The sequence below is a fragment of the Pseudonaja textilis genome, chromosome 7 (assembly GCF_049901715.1).
Source record: "Pseudonaja textilis isolate UNSWEBS1 chromosome 7, rPseTex1.2, whole genome shotgun sequence".
NCBI classification, from domain to species: Eukaryota; Metazoa; Chordata; class Lepidosauria; order Squamata; family Elapidae; genus Pseudonaja; species Pseudonaja textilis.
In genome coordinates this window covers 12,016,279-12,031,465 of record NC_141996.1, presented here as the reverse complement: position 1 = coordinate 12,031,465, position 15,187 = coordinate 12,016,279, and the positions used below count along the sequence as shown (strand labels likewise).

Here is a 15,187-nt window from a genome sequence, read left to right as displayed (position 1 = left end):
GAGTACTTATATTTCCATGTTTCTTCTAATCTTCTCTGTCTTGAAAAGACTGTAGAGCAGGGGTGTCAATCTTGTGTCATCACAGTGGCATCACATGACTTATCGGGGCTTTTTCCCCCTTTGCTATATCAGGCATGGGCGTGGCCAGTGCATGACGCATCCGAGCCATGGGCCACGAGTTTGACAGCCCTGCTGTAGAGTGATCGGCTAGCTAGGTTTAAAGAAATCTGATCCATTATGTGGGATTTTTCCCTGTAAGATTAATAAAAATCCTGACTATAACCAAAATTTGGAAATTTAGAAGGAGTAATGCATATTTTCTTTGGAAATGTATATGCACTATTTTACAGAAATGTTGGATACATTATAAAAAACCTGATTCCTTTGAAAATTTACGTCATTTGGTCTGTGTTACAGCATAGGTTTCTGGTTCTGTGTTTAAACGAAGCATTTTATTTCTCTGTTGAGTTTTTCTCCTCATTCTCCCCTATTTATCCTCCTGTGCAAAATATTGTCTCCCCCACCCATTAAGCTGTGGCAAATGTATACTTGAACTGGCAGAGCAATTTTCCAAAATGCTTCAATTCACAAAGTTTAATGGAAGAATGCTATCCTACAGCCCATCATTTAGTTGTATGTTCAATTCTAAAACCATTTTAAGAAAGCCTGCAGGGTGCTTAACGGAATACTTTAAAACTGAAAAAAAAGGGAAAGAAATTACAGATTAATTTTAAGAGAGTTTCAGTTGAAATATAAGTCATGCTTTTAAAAATAGTTATTTTAATTTAACAAAATGTTAAGTGCATTAGTGTGCAGCAGAATTTTTCAGCTATAGCAACTGTTAAGATGTGCGGACTTCAACTTCTGGAATTTTGGGAATTGAAGTCCACACAACTGAAAATTGCTAATGTTGAGACACACCTGCCTAGAAGGTGGCTGTTATATTTTGAGTTACCTGGATGCTAACAGTATGTAGGGACTGCATATTTATAAAGGATACCTCACTTCTATATGATATGCTTAACATATGGAAAAAGTAGTGTGTTAGAAAAAGCCAAAATAACGAGTTCTAGTTCCACCTTAGGCATGAAAGCTGGCCAGTCACTTTTTCACCCCAACTCACCTCACAGGATTGTTGTAAGGAAAAGAGGAGGAGAAAAGAGTATTAGATATATTCACTGACTTGAGTTATTTATAAAAATAATAAAGGCAGGGTAATTTAAGAATAAAAATAAAAACTTTGCCTACAATATACTAGCTTTTGGTATCAAGCAGCAAACATAATAATTTGTGGGGATGAAGGAACAAATTTATTTTAGAGAATATATCCTATGCATCCATCCATCCACCGCTAAAAGTGTGTACACGTGTACAATTAAATATGTAGCCAATCCACCCACCTCTCACTTTTTTTGTAAGTGAGTCACAGCCTAAGCAGATCAAAGTACCATAGATGAAAACACACATTTGTGTTCTTACAGCTTGGGCTGGCTTTACAACAGTAGATGAAGACACATTTGTGTTCTTTCACTTCTGACTGACTTTGCAACACTTAAAACTTTTCTATATTGAAATCAGTGACCCCAGTCTTGATGACTTGGCACATTTCCAAACATATTGTCCATGCTCTCACAAAATGGCTGCCACGGTGGGCATAGCCCATAACAGAACATCCATTTCCTGCAAAGAAAACTGATGAGGATGCTCCTCACAAATTCCTCTAACTTTCCAAGATACCCTTCATATGTACAAGCTTATCTTTGCTTGGGCAAGGGCTATAGTTTTCCACCATTTGTTTTCCAAGAATGCTTATGGGACTAAGAGGAATTACATTATACCTGGTTTTAGTCCAAAAACTGAGAAGAAATTGAAAAGCTGAATGAATATCTGATAGATGCTACAGGCTGAAACTCAGCAAAGCAGCATGCTTGCTTCCTATATTATTTTAATTAAAGGAATTTAATATATAATGTGTGTGTGTGTGTGTGTGTGTGTGTGTGTATAGGAAGAATGTGCTCTGTTTATTTTTAATTTGTTGTATGTTAAGTAATGTAATTATTGCAACAACAGTTTTATTGATGAAGAACATAAACTGGAGTTCTCATCCAAATTTTGAATTGATCCAGACCAGAATTCTGTGACATCTAACTGCACAATAACTAGGATTATTTTCTCTGTTTTTGATTCTTGCTTTCATTTTGTGATGTGCAGGTCATCTCCACATTATGAAAAACATGAGAACATCCTAAGGTACATGGGAGGAGCCCAGGGTTGTAAAGCCTGCCTACGTTAGTTTATCTCCTTGAAGCTCGGCTGGGGTGGTAAATTATGCTGATTACTAGGTTGTTTACTTGTTTATGAGATCAACATGCTCCACCTATTACAACCTTTCCTGCATAGTTAATTGCTAGAATTGTCCCAAAATCTTGAAAAAACTCTAGGCAGAGAGAGGTTAAATAATTCAACATTCATATCTACTTACCAAACAGAAGAAAAACAAGCAGAACATGAAAAAAAACCCTATATTACTTTTAAAGCAGATATTTTCAGATTATTTATACGAAGCAAAAAGTGACATTGGAATATCTAGTGAAAGCTAGATAATAAATCAGGGAGCAAATATGTTTTGTAGGAGTTAAGTATGCATAATATGCAAAAAAAAATTGTTGACTGCAATACCAACCATGTTGAAGTGCTTTTTAAGATTTGAGATCAGAGTTTTCTCATCTGATAAATTTGTTTATTACTTAGGATTGCACAAAGTTCTTTTGGCTAACAATTGAGTTATATTTCATGTTTTCAGCAGCATTTCATAGCAAAAGAAGGTTCATTCTGTTAAAATGTATACAAGTAATTCTCAACTTCAGACCACAACTGAGCACAAAATTTCAGTTGCTCAGCAAGACAATTGTTATAGTGAGTTTTGCCCCACTTTGTAACCATTCTTGCCACTGTTGTTAAATGAATCGCTGCAGTTGTTAAGTTAGTAAGATGGTTGTTAAATAAATCTAGCTTTCTCATTGACTTTGCTTGTCAGAAGGTCACAAAAGGTGATCACATGTCCCCAGGACACTGCAACCCTCATAAATGTGAACCAGGGGTCAAGTGTCTGAATTTTGATCACATGACAATGGGGATACTACAATAGTCATCAGTGTGAAAAATGGTCGTAAGTCACTTTTTTCAGTAACTTTGAATGAACTTTTGGATGCATTCACTAAATGAACTGTTGTAAAGCAAGGATTACCTGTATGTGTATAAAAATATAACTTTAGAACTGGTTTTCAAATTAACTACAAAGATCAGCAGAATTCATGTGCTCAGGTATTCCATGTCATTGCTTTAAGCGTATGTGTAATGTTTTTTGTTTATGCAGCTATTATACAAACCAAGTACATATAATTGGCATTACACCACTTTTATGAGCTAGTGAATTTGTTTGTATACAGAAAGATGTCTTGATTGCTACAAAGGGGGTAGAGGATTTAGATTTATTTGATTTGTCAATCGCTTACAAGTTAATATAAGTATAAACATAGTTATGGATACATGACATGGATACATATAAGAAAAATAAAAGAATAGGACAGGGACGGTAGGCACGTTGGTGCGCTTATGCACGCCCCCTAGAGACCTCTTAGGAAAGGGGTGAGGTCAATAGTAGACAGTCTAAGGTTAAAGTTTTTGGGGTTTGGGGAAGAAGCCACGGAGTCAGGTAGAGTATTCCAGACATTGACCACTCTGTTGCTGAAGTCGTATTTCCTGCAATCAAGTTTGGTGCGATTAACCTTGAGTTTGTAACTATTGTGTGCTCTTGTATTGTTATGGTTGAAGCTGAAGTATTCATTGACAGGTAGGACATTGCAATGTATGATTTTATATACTATACTTAGATCGGACCGAAGGCGGCATAGTTCTAGGTTTTCTAGGTCTAAAATTTCAAGTCTGGTGGCATAAGGTATTCTGCAACGAGTAGAGGAGTGGAGAACTCTTCTTGGGAAATATTTCTGGACTTTTTCAACTGTGTTAATATCAGATATGTAATGTGGGTTCCAGACTGATGAGCTGTATTCGAGTATTGGTTTGGCAAATGTTTTGTATGCTCTAGGATAGGCAATTTTCGGTTGGCCATGCCTGTACACAACCATTTGGGCCTTGTTTGTCAGGTGGTTGCCACTAGGATAAATGACAAGATACAGCAACATTTTTATTTGTCCAAATGTTTCTGCGCACGTTTTTTTCCCAATATACAGCAAAAAGGAAAAGGATACTTTTAGCTTGCTCCAGAATTAAATCTATTCTCTGTGCCTATGACTCTAGCCCTTAAAGAGCAAGCATGTTTCTGTTTGAATTTCCATTTTGGATCCTTTGGAGAGCTGTGGAAACATGAAGACAGGCTCATAGAGAGGGAGATCAGTGACACTTGCAACATTATGTAGTGTAGAGTGTTTCTGTGCAGGATGACAGCATAAGTTTGCTTCCTCTCAGATTCAGTGTTCTATTTCCTATTTCCCTAGTTTTCTATTTTATTATGCTACCTGTATTTTAATGCTCTATCGGAGAAAAATTGCCTTTTAACTACAGAAGTGATAGAAGCTTCAGAGACCAAACTATCACTCTGGAGGAATTATTGATCCCTGTTTCTGAAGATACAGAAAAAACAGGTTACATGCTGTAACCTGTACCTCATACATTTCTTCAACCTTAAGGAAACATATTTCTAGATAAGATGAGAAGAGAACCAAAGAGAACCGTGACATCTTCCTAGAGTACTAGCACAGCTGGAAATTAACCCTGACAGCTATTTAGAGGGGGGGAAAGGCAGTTGAAGCCAAATTATTTAGAATTATTTATAACCAATAATTGTATACATTTTATAGCAGTAGCAGTAGAACTTAGACTTATATACTGCTTCACAGCATTCTCTAAGCCAGGGGTATCAAACTCACGTCGTCATGGCAACATCATGTGACATAGCAGGACTCTTTCCCCCTTTGCTAATCTGGACGTGGGTGTGGCACATGTGAGGCATCCGGCCTACAGGCCGAGAGTTTGACAACTCTGCTCTAAGCAGTTCACAGAGTCAGCATATTGCCCCCAACAATCTGGGTCCTCATTTTAGCGATCTGGGAAGGAGGAAAGGAAATGTTGGGGAACTCTTCTGTAGATTATTCCACTTGAACAAATAAATATAGGGTTCTTGAAGACATAAGCCACACTGATCCATTAAAAAAATATCCTCTGAGATCACACACACACACACACCCATTATTGTTTCACAAATGAGGACAGTAGATATGCCACACTGGTAACTGTATTCCATCTATAGTAACCATAAGGTTTGATTTCAGCTGTTGTGACTTCAAATTATTGACAGGCTGAGTCTAATAAACCCTTTCAAAAGCTATCTAACCGAAAGTTCTCAAGAGGCATTAATTCTGGGGTAGCAAACTTCACTTGTTAATGGATTAAAAAATACTCTGAACCAGTGTGGGATTCAAACAATGTTACTACTGGTTCTGTGGGCGTGGCTTGGTGGGCATGGCAGAGGAAGGATATGGTAAAATCCCCATTCCCTCCCCATTCCTGGGGGAAGGTTCTGCAAAATCCCATTCCCTCTCCGCCCCATTCCCTCTCCGCCCCATTAACCTGCTTTCCAGCTCCATTCTCCTGTGCAGGGCAACAAAAGAAGACCCAGCCAATCAGCTGGAACTCCGTAGGCAGAGACTAGATGGGGGCGGGGCCAGTCAGAGGTGGTATTTGCCGGTTCTCCGAACTACTCAAAATGTCCACTACCAGTTCTGCAGAACTGGTCAGAACCTGCTGAATACCACCTCTGCTCTGAAGTGAAATCCTTTGTTTGTGACTGTTTCCCTCCTCCCTTGCAAAAGAAAGAAAGAAAAAGTCCAGCTGAACTACCTTAGTAGCTCTTCTTTGTTCGTTTGTTCACATTTATGAATAGTAACTGTTCCCCTGCCCTTCTAAAGCAGCAATTTTTGTTCTGAGGAAAGTGTGAATAGGAGGGTGTTTCCACTGACACGTCTGTGGTTCTAATCAGCCTTTGATCTTTATACTTGATCTGCTACCCCATACATGTAACGCAGGGCTTGGACAAGGCAGAGTAAATCAACAGCATTGCCATCTTGTTGACTGTTAAGCATACAATTTTACTAGGATATTTGTTTTTATGTAGAGGCACCACTTGGTCCTCATTTTTATTGTCATGCACACAATTATAAAGTCCCATAATTTCCAACGTGGACAACCCAATACATGGCCTCAACTGGGAGCAGATTGATTTAAAAACACTCCAGAGAAATATGGACCATACCACTGATGAGATAAAAATAGATGCTATGTAAAATGCATGAATTTCACCTCTGCTTTACCTCTGCTTTTTAAAAAAAGGGGGGAGGAATGCTGTAAGGATAGGGAATTTAACACTTCAGTACTTCATGAAAATCTCCCCCCAACTGCTGCAAAGCTGTGTTTTGTGCAAGATGGGTGGAGAAATAAAGGTGTCTTCCAGCATGGAGCCAATCTCTTTGGAATAGATGGATTTAATGAAAGCAGTAGCATTATGGGGGATTTGCTCAGATTTCCTTTGTGATCAGTTGGGCTAAAGCAAGGGTTGCCAAATTTTTGACCCAATTACTCCCTTTCCTGATATAGAACAATCTCATTAGCCCCACAAAAAAGCCCTTTTCTTTTTTTTAAACACACATGTCTCAATAGCAACAATCCCAAACTGGATCCTTCACTCACAAACAAGCAATTACACATTCTCCACTACCTCCTGGATATGCCCAAATTATTCACTTGGAGATAATTACCCACAATTTAAGAACCTCTGGGCTTTAGCAACCAGTGGGGAGAAAAAATTAAAACTCAGCCATGTGAAATATGCTCATACTAGCCTGTATTTTTCCTGTTCTTTTATTTCCTAAATACTTGGTGGAAATTTACATTTTTGACATAGGCATCTTCCTCTGGTTTTTAAATTTCCTTCCCCCCCCCGCCTCCTCCCCCCCCACAATGCCCTGGATGGGTAAACACGTTACCATTTGAGCTGGCCAAGGCAGGAAAGTTCCAATTTGACTTACAGCAACTGGCTGCACCCAAAAGACCACTTCACTTTCCTGCGTGCATAAATAGTATTAAAAATAATGTGAATGCAGCTGAAAGCACCAATTCTTGCATGGTGTTATGAGTGTGTGCATTTATGCTGATCTTTGCAGCATCTGCTAAGGTGAATTTCCCTGCAGCTGAACTGCTTTGTGGTAAGCAGTAACTTGCTTAGTGCTGCCATCTAATGAGTTCTCCTTTGACTGATTTGCCAGTAGAACATGGAGACTCGCAGTCCCAGCTGCTCAGAAGTACTGTATGGAATAAATGTTGTTCTGATACTCTGAAATGCCGTACATCAAACAAGTTTATGGTTCTGGTTTGCACTTGTTATATGTTTGCTCTTGACTTTATCCTGCAATAAAATGTGAGAAGTTGGCCCTTCCTGGATTAATAGTTCGAAGGCATTTGCTGTTCCATAATATTTGCACCTTTATTTGTTTCTTCCCTCCAAAATAGAAACAATGATCCCAAGCGATTTAATATTTTATAGGAAAAAAAACCTTGGAAAAGGAAGTTGGAAGATTCACAATTGCTAGCCCTGGGTTAGCCTCTTTGGACTGACCTGTCCAAGAAATGTAATGTTTTTATTGGTTATCTCTGTAGACCTTTCTTGACCCTCCTGTTTGGTGTCCAAGGGAGGAGAACCAGACATCACTGCACCATCGTTTCCTCAAGGAAGGTCTCCTAAAACAATTCTTGATGGGGAAGAAAGACCCAAATGTTTGAAATGCCAATCATATAGATAATAGTCGTTCCTGCCTACCTAGTAGTTAGAAAGCATGCAAGGTGTGAGTGGATAAATACAGGGGTGGGCTGCTGCTACAGGTTCACCCTGGTTCAGGCGAACTCATAGCTAAAGTTATGGCCCGTTTGGTGAACTGCCAAATCCCACCCCTGGCTGGCTCCTTCCACCCCACCCCTCCAGGAATCTCCACATGGCCCGTTTTGGATGCGAGGTAAGTGCAGGGCCCAGGTGGAGGCTTGGGGTGGCCAAAAAGGGGCCTTCCAGAAGGCTGGAAACAAGCCTGTTTGTGGCGTCTGGAGGGCCTCCAGAGCCCGGAGGAAGCCATTTTCGCCCTCCTAGAGGCTCAAGGAAAGTCTCCAGAGCCCAGGGCGAAAACACATACCCTCCCCTGCCGTGGTACAAGAGGCCAAGTAGACCACGCCCACCCAGCAACTGGGCAGACAACCAGTTGCTGAAATTTTTGAAGCCCACCTCTGGATAAATAGATACCACTTCGATGGGATGGTTGCAAAATTCTGTGTGCCTTAACTTGTAGTTATGATGGCCATATGACCACGGAAGCGCCTTTGGGCAACGCTGGCTCCCTCAGCCAAGAAAAGGAGATGAGCACAACAACCCCATAGAGCAGGACATGACTAGACAGGGGAAACCTTTGCAGATAGTTGCTAAGTTCACACTTTCACAGAAAGTGAATCAGTGTTTGCGTTTCATACAGAAGGAAGTTGGAATTCTGACAGCTCTTCATTGCGTTCTTTCGGGTTTTTTTAATCAAAGGCTGCATTTTATTAGGAAATCCATTTTCCCCTTCAAAACTTTCACTTCACCCACACCAATTTAATGGTTTCCTGGAACTAAATTAGCAATTAAAGAATGGCCCAGGCCCAGGGAACAGTTGGCTCTGTAATATAGTTCAATCTCTGAAAGTATGCAGGTCTGGACTTGCTTACTACCTGGGTAGAATAATGTCTTGTGAAAGAGTGGGTAACATGAGGAATAATTTGAAATTACAAAACACACACATATCCTTCAGACTCAAATATTTCCTGTTTGATCAGGCTGGTATTTTTGCTGGAAGTTTAAGTAGAGTTTTGAGAAGGTGGTATCTCCAAAGTGACCTTCATGAAAGAGGCTGTCTTACTGCCAAGTTGGTATTAGGAGGAGAGAGGGGTGGGATTCTACCAGTTTGCACCTATTTGCTAGAACCGGTTGTTAACATTCAAAGCAGTTTTGGAGAACCAGTTGTTAGAAGAAATTACTGGCCTAATCCTGTAAGGAAGGCAGGAAGGAAACATTCTGGTGTTTCTTACAGAAACTGCCTCTCCGTTAACCCTTATTACATTCTTGGCAGGACTAGACTTCCTGTCTCAGGAAGGTCTTTGGAGTTTTTTCCCCCTCCTTTGCTGGCACTTTGCTTGTGTGGAGTGACCATTCAAAGTTACAATGGCACTGAAAAAGTGACTTATGACCATTTTTCACACTTACAACTATTGCAGCATCCCCACAGTCATGAGAGGCCAGGCAAGGAGATGCGTGCCTCGATGTGAGTGATATTGAGTTGGCCACATCCAGCCAATAACATGACCACCAAGCCATGTCCACCCATTCACATGACTACCAAGCCACGCCCATCACCTAAGCCACACCCACAGAACCGGTTGTTAAAAAATTTGAATCCCACCCCTGGAGGAGAGGGAACATAAATTTACACCCTTCTTGTAACTGATCTATGGTCTATGTGCAGCCACTTGATGATGATCCCCAGCTACAGTTCTTCTGGCTAGTACCATAACCTAAATCTGTGTTGGCGAACCTATGCCATGCGTGCCAGAAGTGGCATGCAGAGCCATTTCTCCCAGCATGCGAGAGGTCATCCAGAAAAGTTCCACTGCGCATGTGAGCGCCTCGACCCAACAGCTGATTGTCGGGTATCTGGCGCACATGCGCGGGGGCGGAGGGGGGTACACGGTAGATGTGCGTGCATGCGCAGGGATGCATTGGGAGTGAGGGGATTGCACGCGCAGGTATATGGTGCGCGAGGGGAATCACGCACATGCACAGAGACACGCAATGCAGAAGGGGGGTTCGCACATGCGTTTGGGGGCCAGCACGCATTGCCTTCTTGGTGCTGGCATGTGAGCGCACACAATCGAGCACACACGCAATTAGCGGCCACAGGAGCCAAAAAAGGAGCCACCACTGACCTAAATGATGGAACAGTGGCTACTGCATTTTAGATGACCTTTAAAAAAAAAAAAGTTCACTTGTAAAGAAGATTGTCAGTGGCTGCTAGTTATAAAAGCTGTAGGGCAGGAGTGTCAAACTCTAGGCCCGCGGGCTGGATGCAGCCCGCAGGATGCTTAGATCTGTCCCGTGGTGCCTCTACTGCCTGTGGCCCTCCTGAGCTCTTTTTTCACTAGCAGAAGGCTGCAGGAGACCGTCCCAGCCGATAACAGAGATCGGTAGCCCGTTTTCGCTGGCAGAGCACTCAGGCCTCCTCAGGCACCCCTGACACGAGTGACGTCAAGCTGGCCACACCCACACCAGCCCTCCAAAGTCAAACACAACCCTGATGCATCCCTCAACGTAATCGAGTTTGACATCCCTGCTGTAGGGTATTGCCGGTGTGTGAAGCAGTATGCCACTGAACGTCAGCTGTTTGAGAAGTAAAAGTGTTCCGAAAACCACCTCTCAGCAAAATGATGTTGTTGCCGTGGGGAAAGTAGGAGAACTAAGTGCAGTGTGTGCACCACCTTGAGCACCTGCATGAAAAGCAAGACATAAATCAAATGAATAAATGACTGGTTACAGTAAGTCTGCCTCCTTAAGATATTTTAATAAATTAATCCTAGTATCTTGAGATGTTTATGTTCCCTCCCATGTTCCTAGATCCTGATGAATAGCTGTGTAAGCACTTGACCATTTTAAGGTTGCCATTAGTTTGTTCACAGTATATTATTTTATATTAATAACATGCACACATTACACATACGGTTTTTATATCTCCCCCACTTTTTTTAATGATGGTGGCTAATAGGCACTTCAGTGAATTTCAAGTTCAGATCCATCATTTTTAGGACACTAGGTTTTTGAAAATTCAGGTAGAAGCTCTTGATTCTGCACTGCGGATCTAGCTTTGAAGATCAGTCAGGGAGTTAGAAACAACTTTCCTACTAGAATGAATTTAGACCGGGAGGGCACTTAAACATTGATTTGGAGCAGTGTTTCTCAAACTCAACAATTTCAAGATGTGTGAACATGCTGCGAGGGAATTCTGGGAGTTGAAATCCATACATTTTCAAGATGTTGAAGTTGAGAGACACTGGTTTAGAGCAAACAGAACTAAAATAGATTTCTCCACCTCATGGAAATGCAGTAGTCCAGGAATTACAGGCAAAATGGCCAATGATTCTGCAGATTTAAGGATATGGGGAGGTGTGTTCCAACAGATCTGGAAGGCTTCATGTTAGAAAAATTTTCCATGGAGGGAAAATAGAGATTGAGAAGGTGCTATATTACATTTTTGAATATTTAAATGTTTTTGAACTTGAGAATAAAATGACAGAAAAAGAGAACACTCTAAAGTACCAAAACATGGGGAATTTAAAATTAATAAACAGCCATCATGGAACAAGCATACTGTTCTTTATATCTTCAGTTCTAGTCCAAAATCTTCAAGAGTTGGAAACAATTTGCATTAATTCTTTACATGTCTGCTTTTTCTGCTCAGCAAGCTTGACAGATGCATTTTGACTTGGCAGTTCTTCATTTTATTTCATTTTTTTTCTTGTTGGAACTTGCTGGAGCTTATTTTTCTGATACTTTCCACGAAATGACATATTGTTTGACTGCCTTGGAGCATATATTTATGTATTGTTCAGATGTCAGATTCATTTTTGTGCCCACCTGGAATAAAACACTCTAATCTCACAACAGTCTTACAAATGGCTGCCTGTGGTTAGTGAAAATTGCTATCAGACCAGAAGGGTCTCCAAATATCTTGTTTTGTCCTATTACTGACATAGCAATCTGTGGGTGATAGATTTCAATGTGAAATAAATCTGACTTGTTTAGAAGGCTTTGGTTAAGAACCTTTTGAATTTTCAGGCTGCTTGCTGATGCTTCCGGAATACATTCCTGTCAAAGAATGCTTTAAAAAAATAACAGCTTCATAACTAAGTACATTGTCCAGTCATCATAACTGAATAGCATTTGTCTCTGGGTTTATGCAAGTGGTTGTAGTAACAGACATGCCATATATTAGGCACATCAGACTCCCTATCCTTAAACAAGTAAGAGGACAGGATAAACCCAGTTTCTAACCTGTGTTCATTCTGTTGGCAAAGGCAATATCACCCTCCAGAGTTGCTCAACTTAAAGCTTCTAACATCCTTCATTGTTGATCATGCAAACTAGAGTTATAATAATGATAGTTGATCAACACCTGGAGAATTACAGTTGCCTCACTTCTTATGATGTACAGAGAACTTTTAAAGATGTCTAAAATTTGAATGAAACAATTAGGCTTAGTAGCCTAGTCTCTTTCAGACTTAAGGTCTCTTTTGGCCTTGAGAAGCATGAAACTGTGATCTGATCAGGACAAGGGGGAAAAAAGAAGGATTTTAGTTAAATTGAATACCATTTATGTGATTATTCCTCATATTTTAGATATTTCCCTCGTTCTGTCATATTAACGATCAAAATGACAACTACCAAAGAAGTATTTTTTAGTTGACATAATTGGGGTAAAGATCTTATCCAAGTCTGGAGGACACTTTAGATCAGGCGTCTCCAACCTTGGCAACTTTTAAGACTTGTGGACTTCAACTCCCAGCTTTGCTGGCTGAGGAATTCTGAGGAAGTTGCCAAGGTTAGAGATCCCTGCTTTAGATTATATACTGTTAGGTTGAACTATTGTAGGCCATTGTGGTTGACTGCTGGTTTCCAATTTTTCAGAATAGGGATCTTTCTAAGCTCTGGCTAGAGAGACTGAAGATTAAACAGAGGCCCAACCTGCTAATAATACTCAGCTAATTTGATAATAATTTGGTAATAATGTTGATTCATTCTGCTTCCTAATGCTTCTCTGTCAATAACTTACCTCTTCCCAAAGCTGTTTTGCCATAATAATTGGTAATCAGGATGTGCCTGGTAAGGTGTGGCTATGTGATTCCAGTAGCTATTAAGATAATATTGCATAATTTGCTTTTAATTTTTATAGAAGGAACAGATCAGACATCCAGCCCTTGCTTATCAATGGAGACTGAGTGGAGCAAGTGGCCAGTTTTAAGTTTCTGGGTGTTACCATAAAAAAGGACCTCACCTGGGGTGCTCACATTGCAGCACTGGTCAGAAGGGCCCAGCAGAGATTATACTGCCTGAGACTTCTCAGGAAACAACAACTGAATGAAAAACTGCTGGTGACCTTCTACCGCTGCACCATAGAAAGTATTTTAACTTACTGCACTTCTGTATGGTTTGCCAATTGCACAGTGGCAGATAGTACAGCACTCCAGAGGGTTAATGTCATTGCCCAGAACATCATGGGTTGCCCTCTCCGGAAGAGCTTTATAGCTCCCGCTGCCTTAAGAAATTTCAAAACATTCTCAAAGATCCATCTCATTCTGGGTGCCCTTTTTTTGGAACTATTACCATCTGGCAGACAGTACAGGATAATAAAAACAAGGACAAATAGGCTGGAAAAACAGCTTCTATCCCAGGGCAGTAGCTCTTTTGAATTCTGCTGTATAGTGCAGTATTGGTGCGGTGTCAGGGTTTTTTTGTTTAATGTGGGGAGGGTGAAGGATGTGTGTTTGTGTTTATTTCATGGTCATGGTCATAATGTGCACTGAAGATGGTGTTTGATTTCGTTGTACGAGGTGCAATGACAATAAAGTAAAATAATTAATACTGTCTTAAGAGTAAGAATTTAGTAAAAATGAGATATATAAATATGAAAATTTTTTTCCTGACACTATGGTTTTGACAGTGTTATAGTATGCAATTTTAAAAAAGGGGCAGCTAGCTGACTGAATCGGGTGTCTTTTTATGAATTCCTAGACCACTTTTGTTGCTTTTGTAAGTTACCTTTATCTTTTCTCACCTACATCACCCATTCTATCCAGCATCTTTGCAATTGGATTGGAACAATGGAAGTTGAGTTGGAAAGTGGCATTTATAGAATAATCTTTTTTCAGTTTGTAAAAGGGTTTGTGAGCTGTGCCACGCTGACCTCTTAATTAGATTAGTCATGAGACAAGATATGAAAATATAGCCATATGTTTTATAAAAGTTTTGCAATAACCATCAGTTGATTCCTTACCACCTGTAAATCCTAATATGAAAGTTGACACAGGAAAGTTATGCTAAAAATTGCATCTGTTATTTTCTTTTACAGGAAAAGAAAATCAGAGTATCTCTGCCTTTAACAAGAGGACCAAGTGCCTTTATACCAGAGAAGGATGTAAGTTGTTTTTCTTTTTCCTTTCTTTTAAGAAATGACCATGAAGCAGCAAAGCAGTGCAAGGAGATTATGAGCCTATCTATTGAATAATTTCCACCATGGCCATTTCAATTTCTGGAATGTCCCAACAGTTTAAAATCCCAGGCTTTGAATCAAGCTATTGAAGGCTTAATCTGATGTACAGGAAATTCAGAAGCTTAATCTTTGGTAGCAAAACTTGCTAAAATTCTGTTTTTTTTCCTCTTGTGAATTAAAATAGTTATTTTGAACCTGGATATTTATGTATTTGATTTTAAATGACTTGAATGCTCTTGGTTGTTAAGAATATGCCACATTAAAATTTTGCATTTTAATAATGGTCTAAGCTTCTTTAGCTTTTTGAGAGAGAAAAAACTGTGTCACGGAGGAGGAATATTAGGATAAATTTGAAAATAATATGAATCTGGTACTGAGTAGTGATAGATCTTTATTCGTGATTGTACAATAGCAACATCCCCAAATTGTGCAATACAGGAATATGGCACTGAGTTTTTGGAGTGGGGTTTAAGGAAGAATTAGGGTAAAACTTCAGAATATGGGGAGATAATACACAGAGCAGTACTTTCTTGGTAGTGGCTTAGCAGTGATCAAATGGCTGAGGAAAACGTCTTTGTCCATTTCACTAGTGGATTTGGGCAATTCTAACTACAGATAGTCCTCAACTTATGACCAGAATTGAGCACAAAATTTATGTTGTTAAGTGAGACATTTGTTAAGTGAATTTTACCCCATTTTACAACCTTACTTGCCTCAGTTGTTAAATAAATCACTGCAATTGATAAGTTAGTAACCTGGTTGTTAAGTAAATCTGGTTT

At 39.9% G+C, this 15,187-nt stretch overlaps 1 protein-coding gene across 1 annotated transcript in view; it reads left to right on the top strand.

Moving 5' to 3' along the window:
- The window catches only part of SESN3 (sestrin 3), a 72,401-nt gene that overhangs the window by 33,753 nt on the left and 23,461 nt on the right, over window positions 1-15,187 (top strand). The window contains exon 2 of the mRNA XM_026706866.2: window positions 14,268-14,333. Coding sequence (XP_026562651.1) covers window positions 14,268-14,333 — 66 coding nt within the window. The remainder of the gene's footprint in view (window positions 1-14,267; window positions 14,334-15,187) is intronic.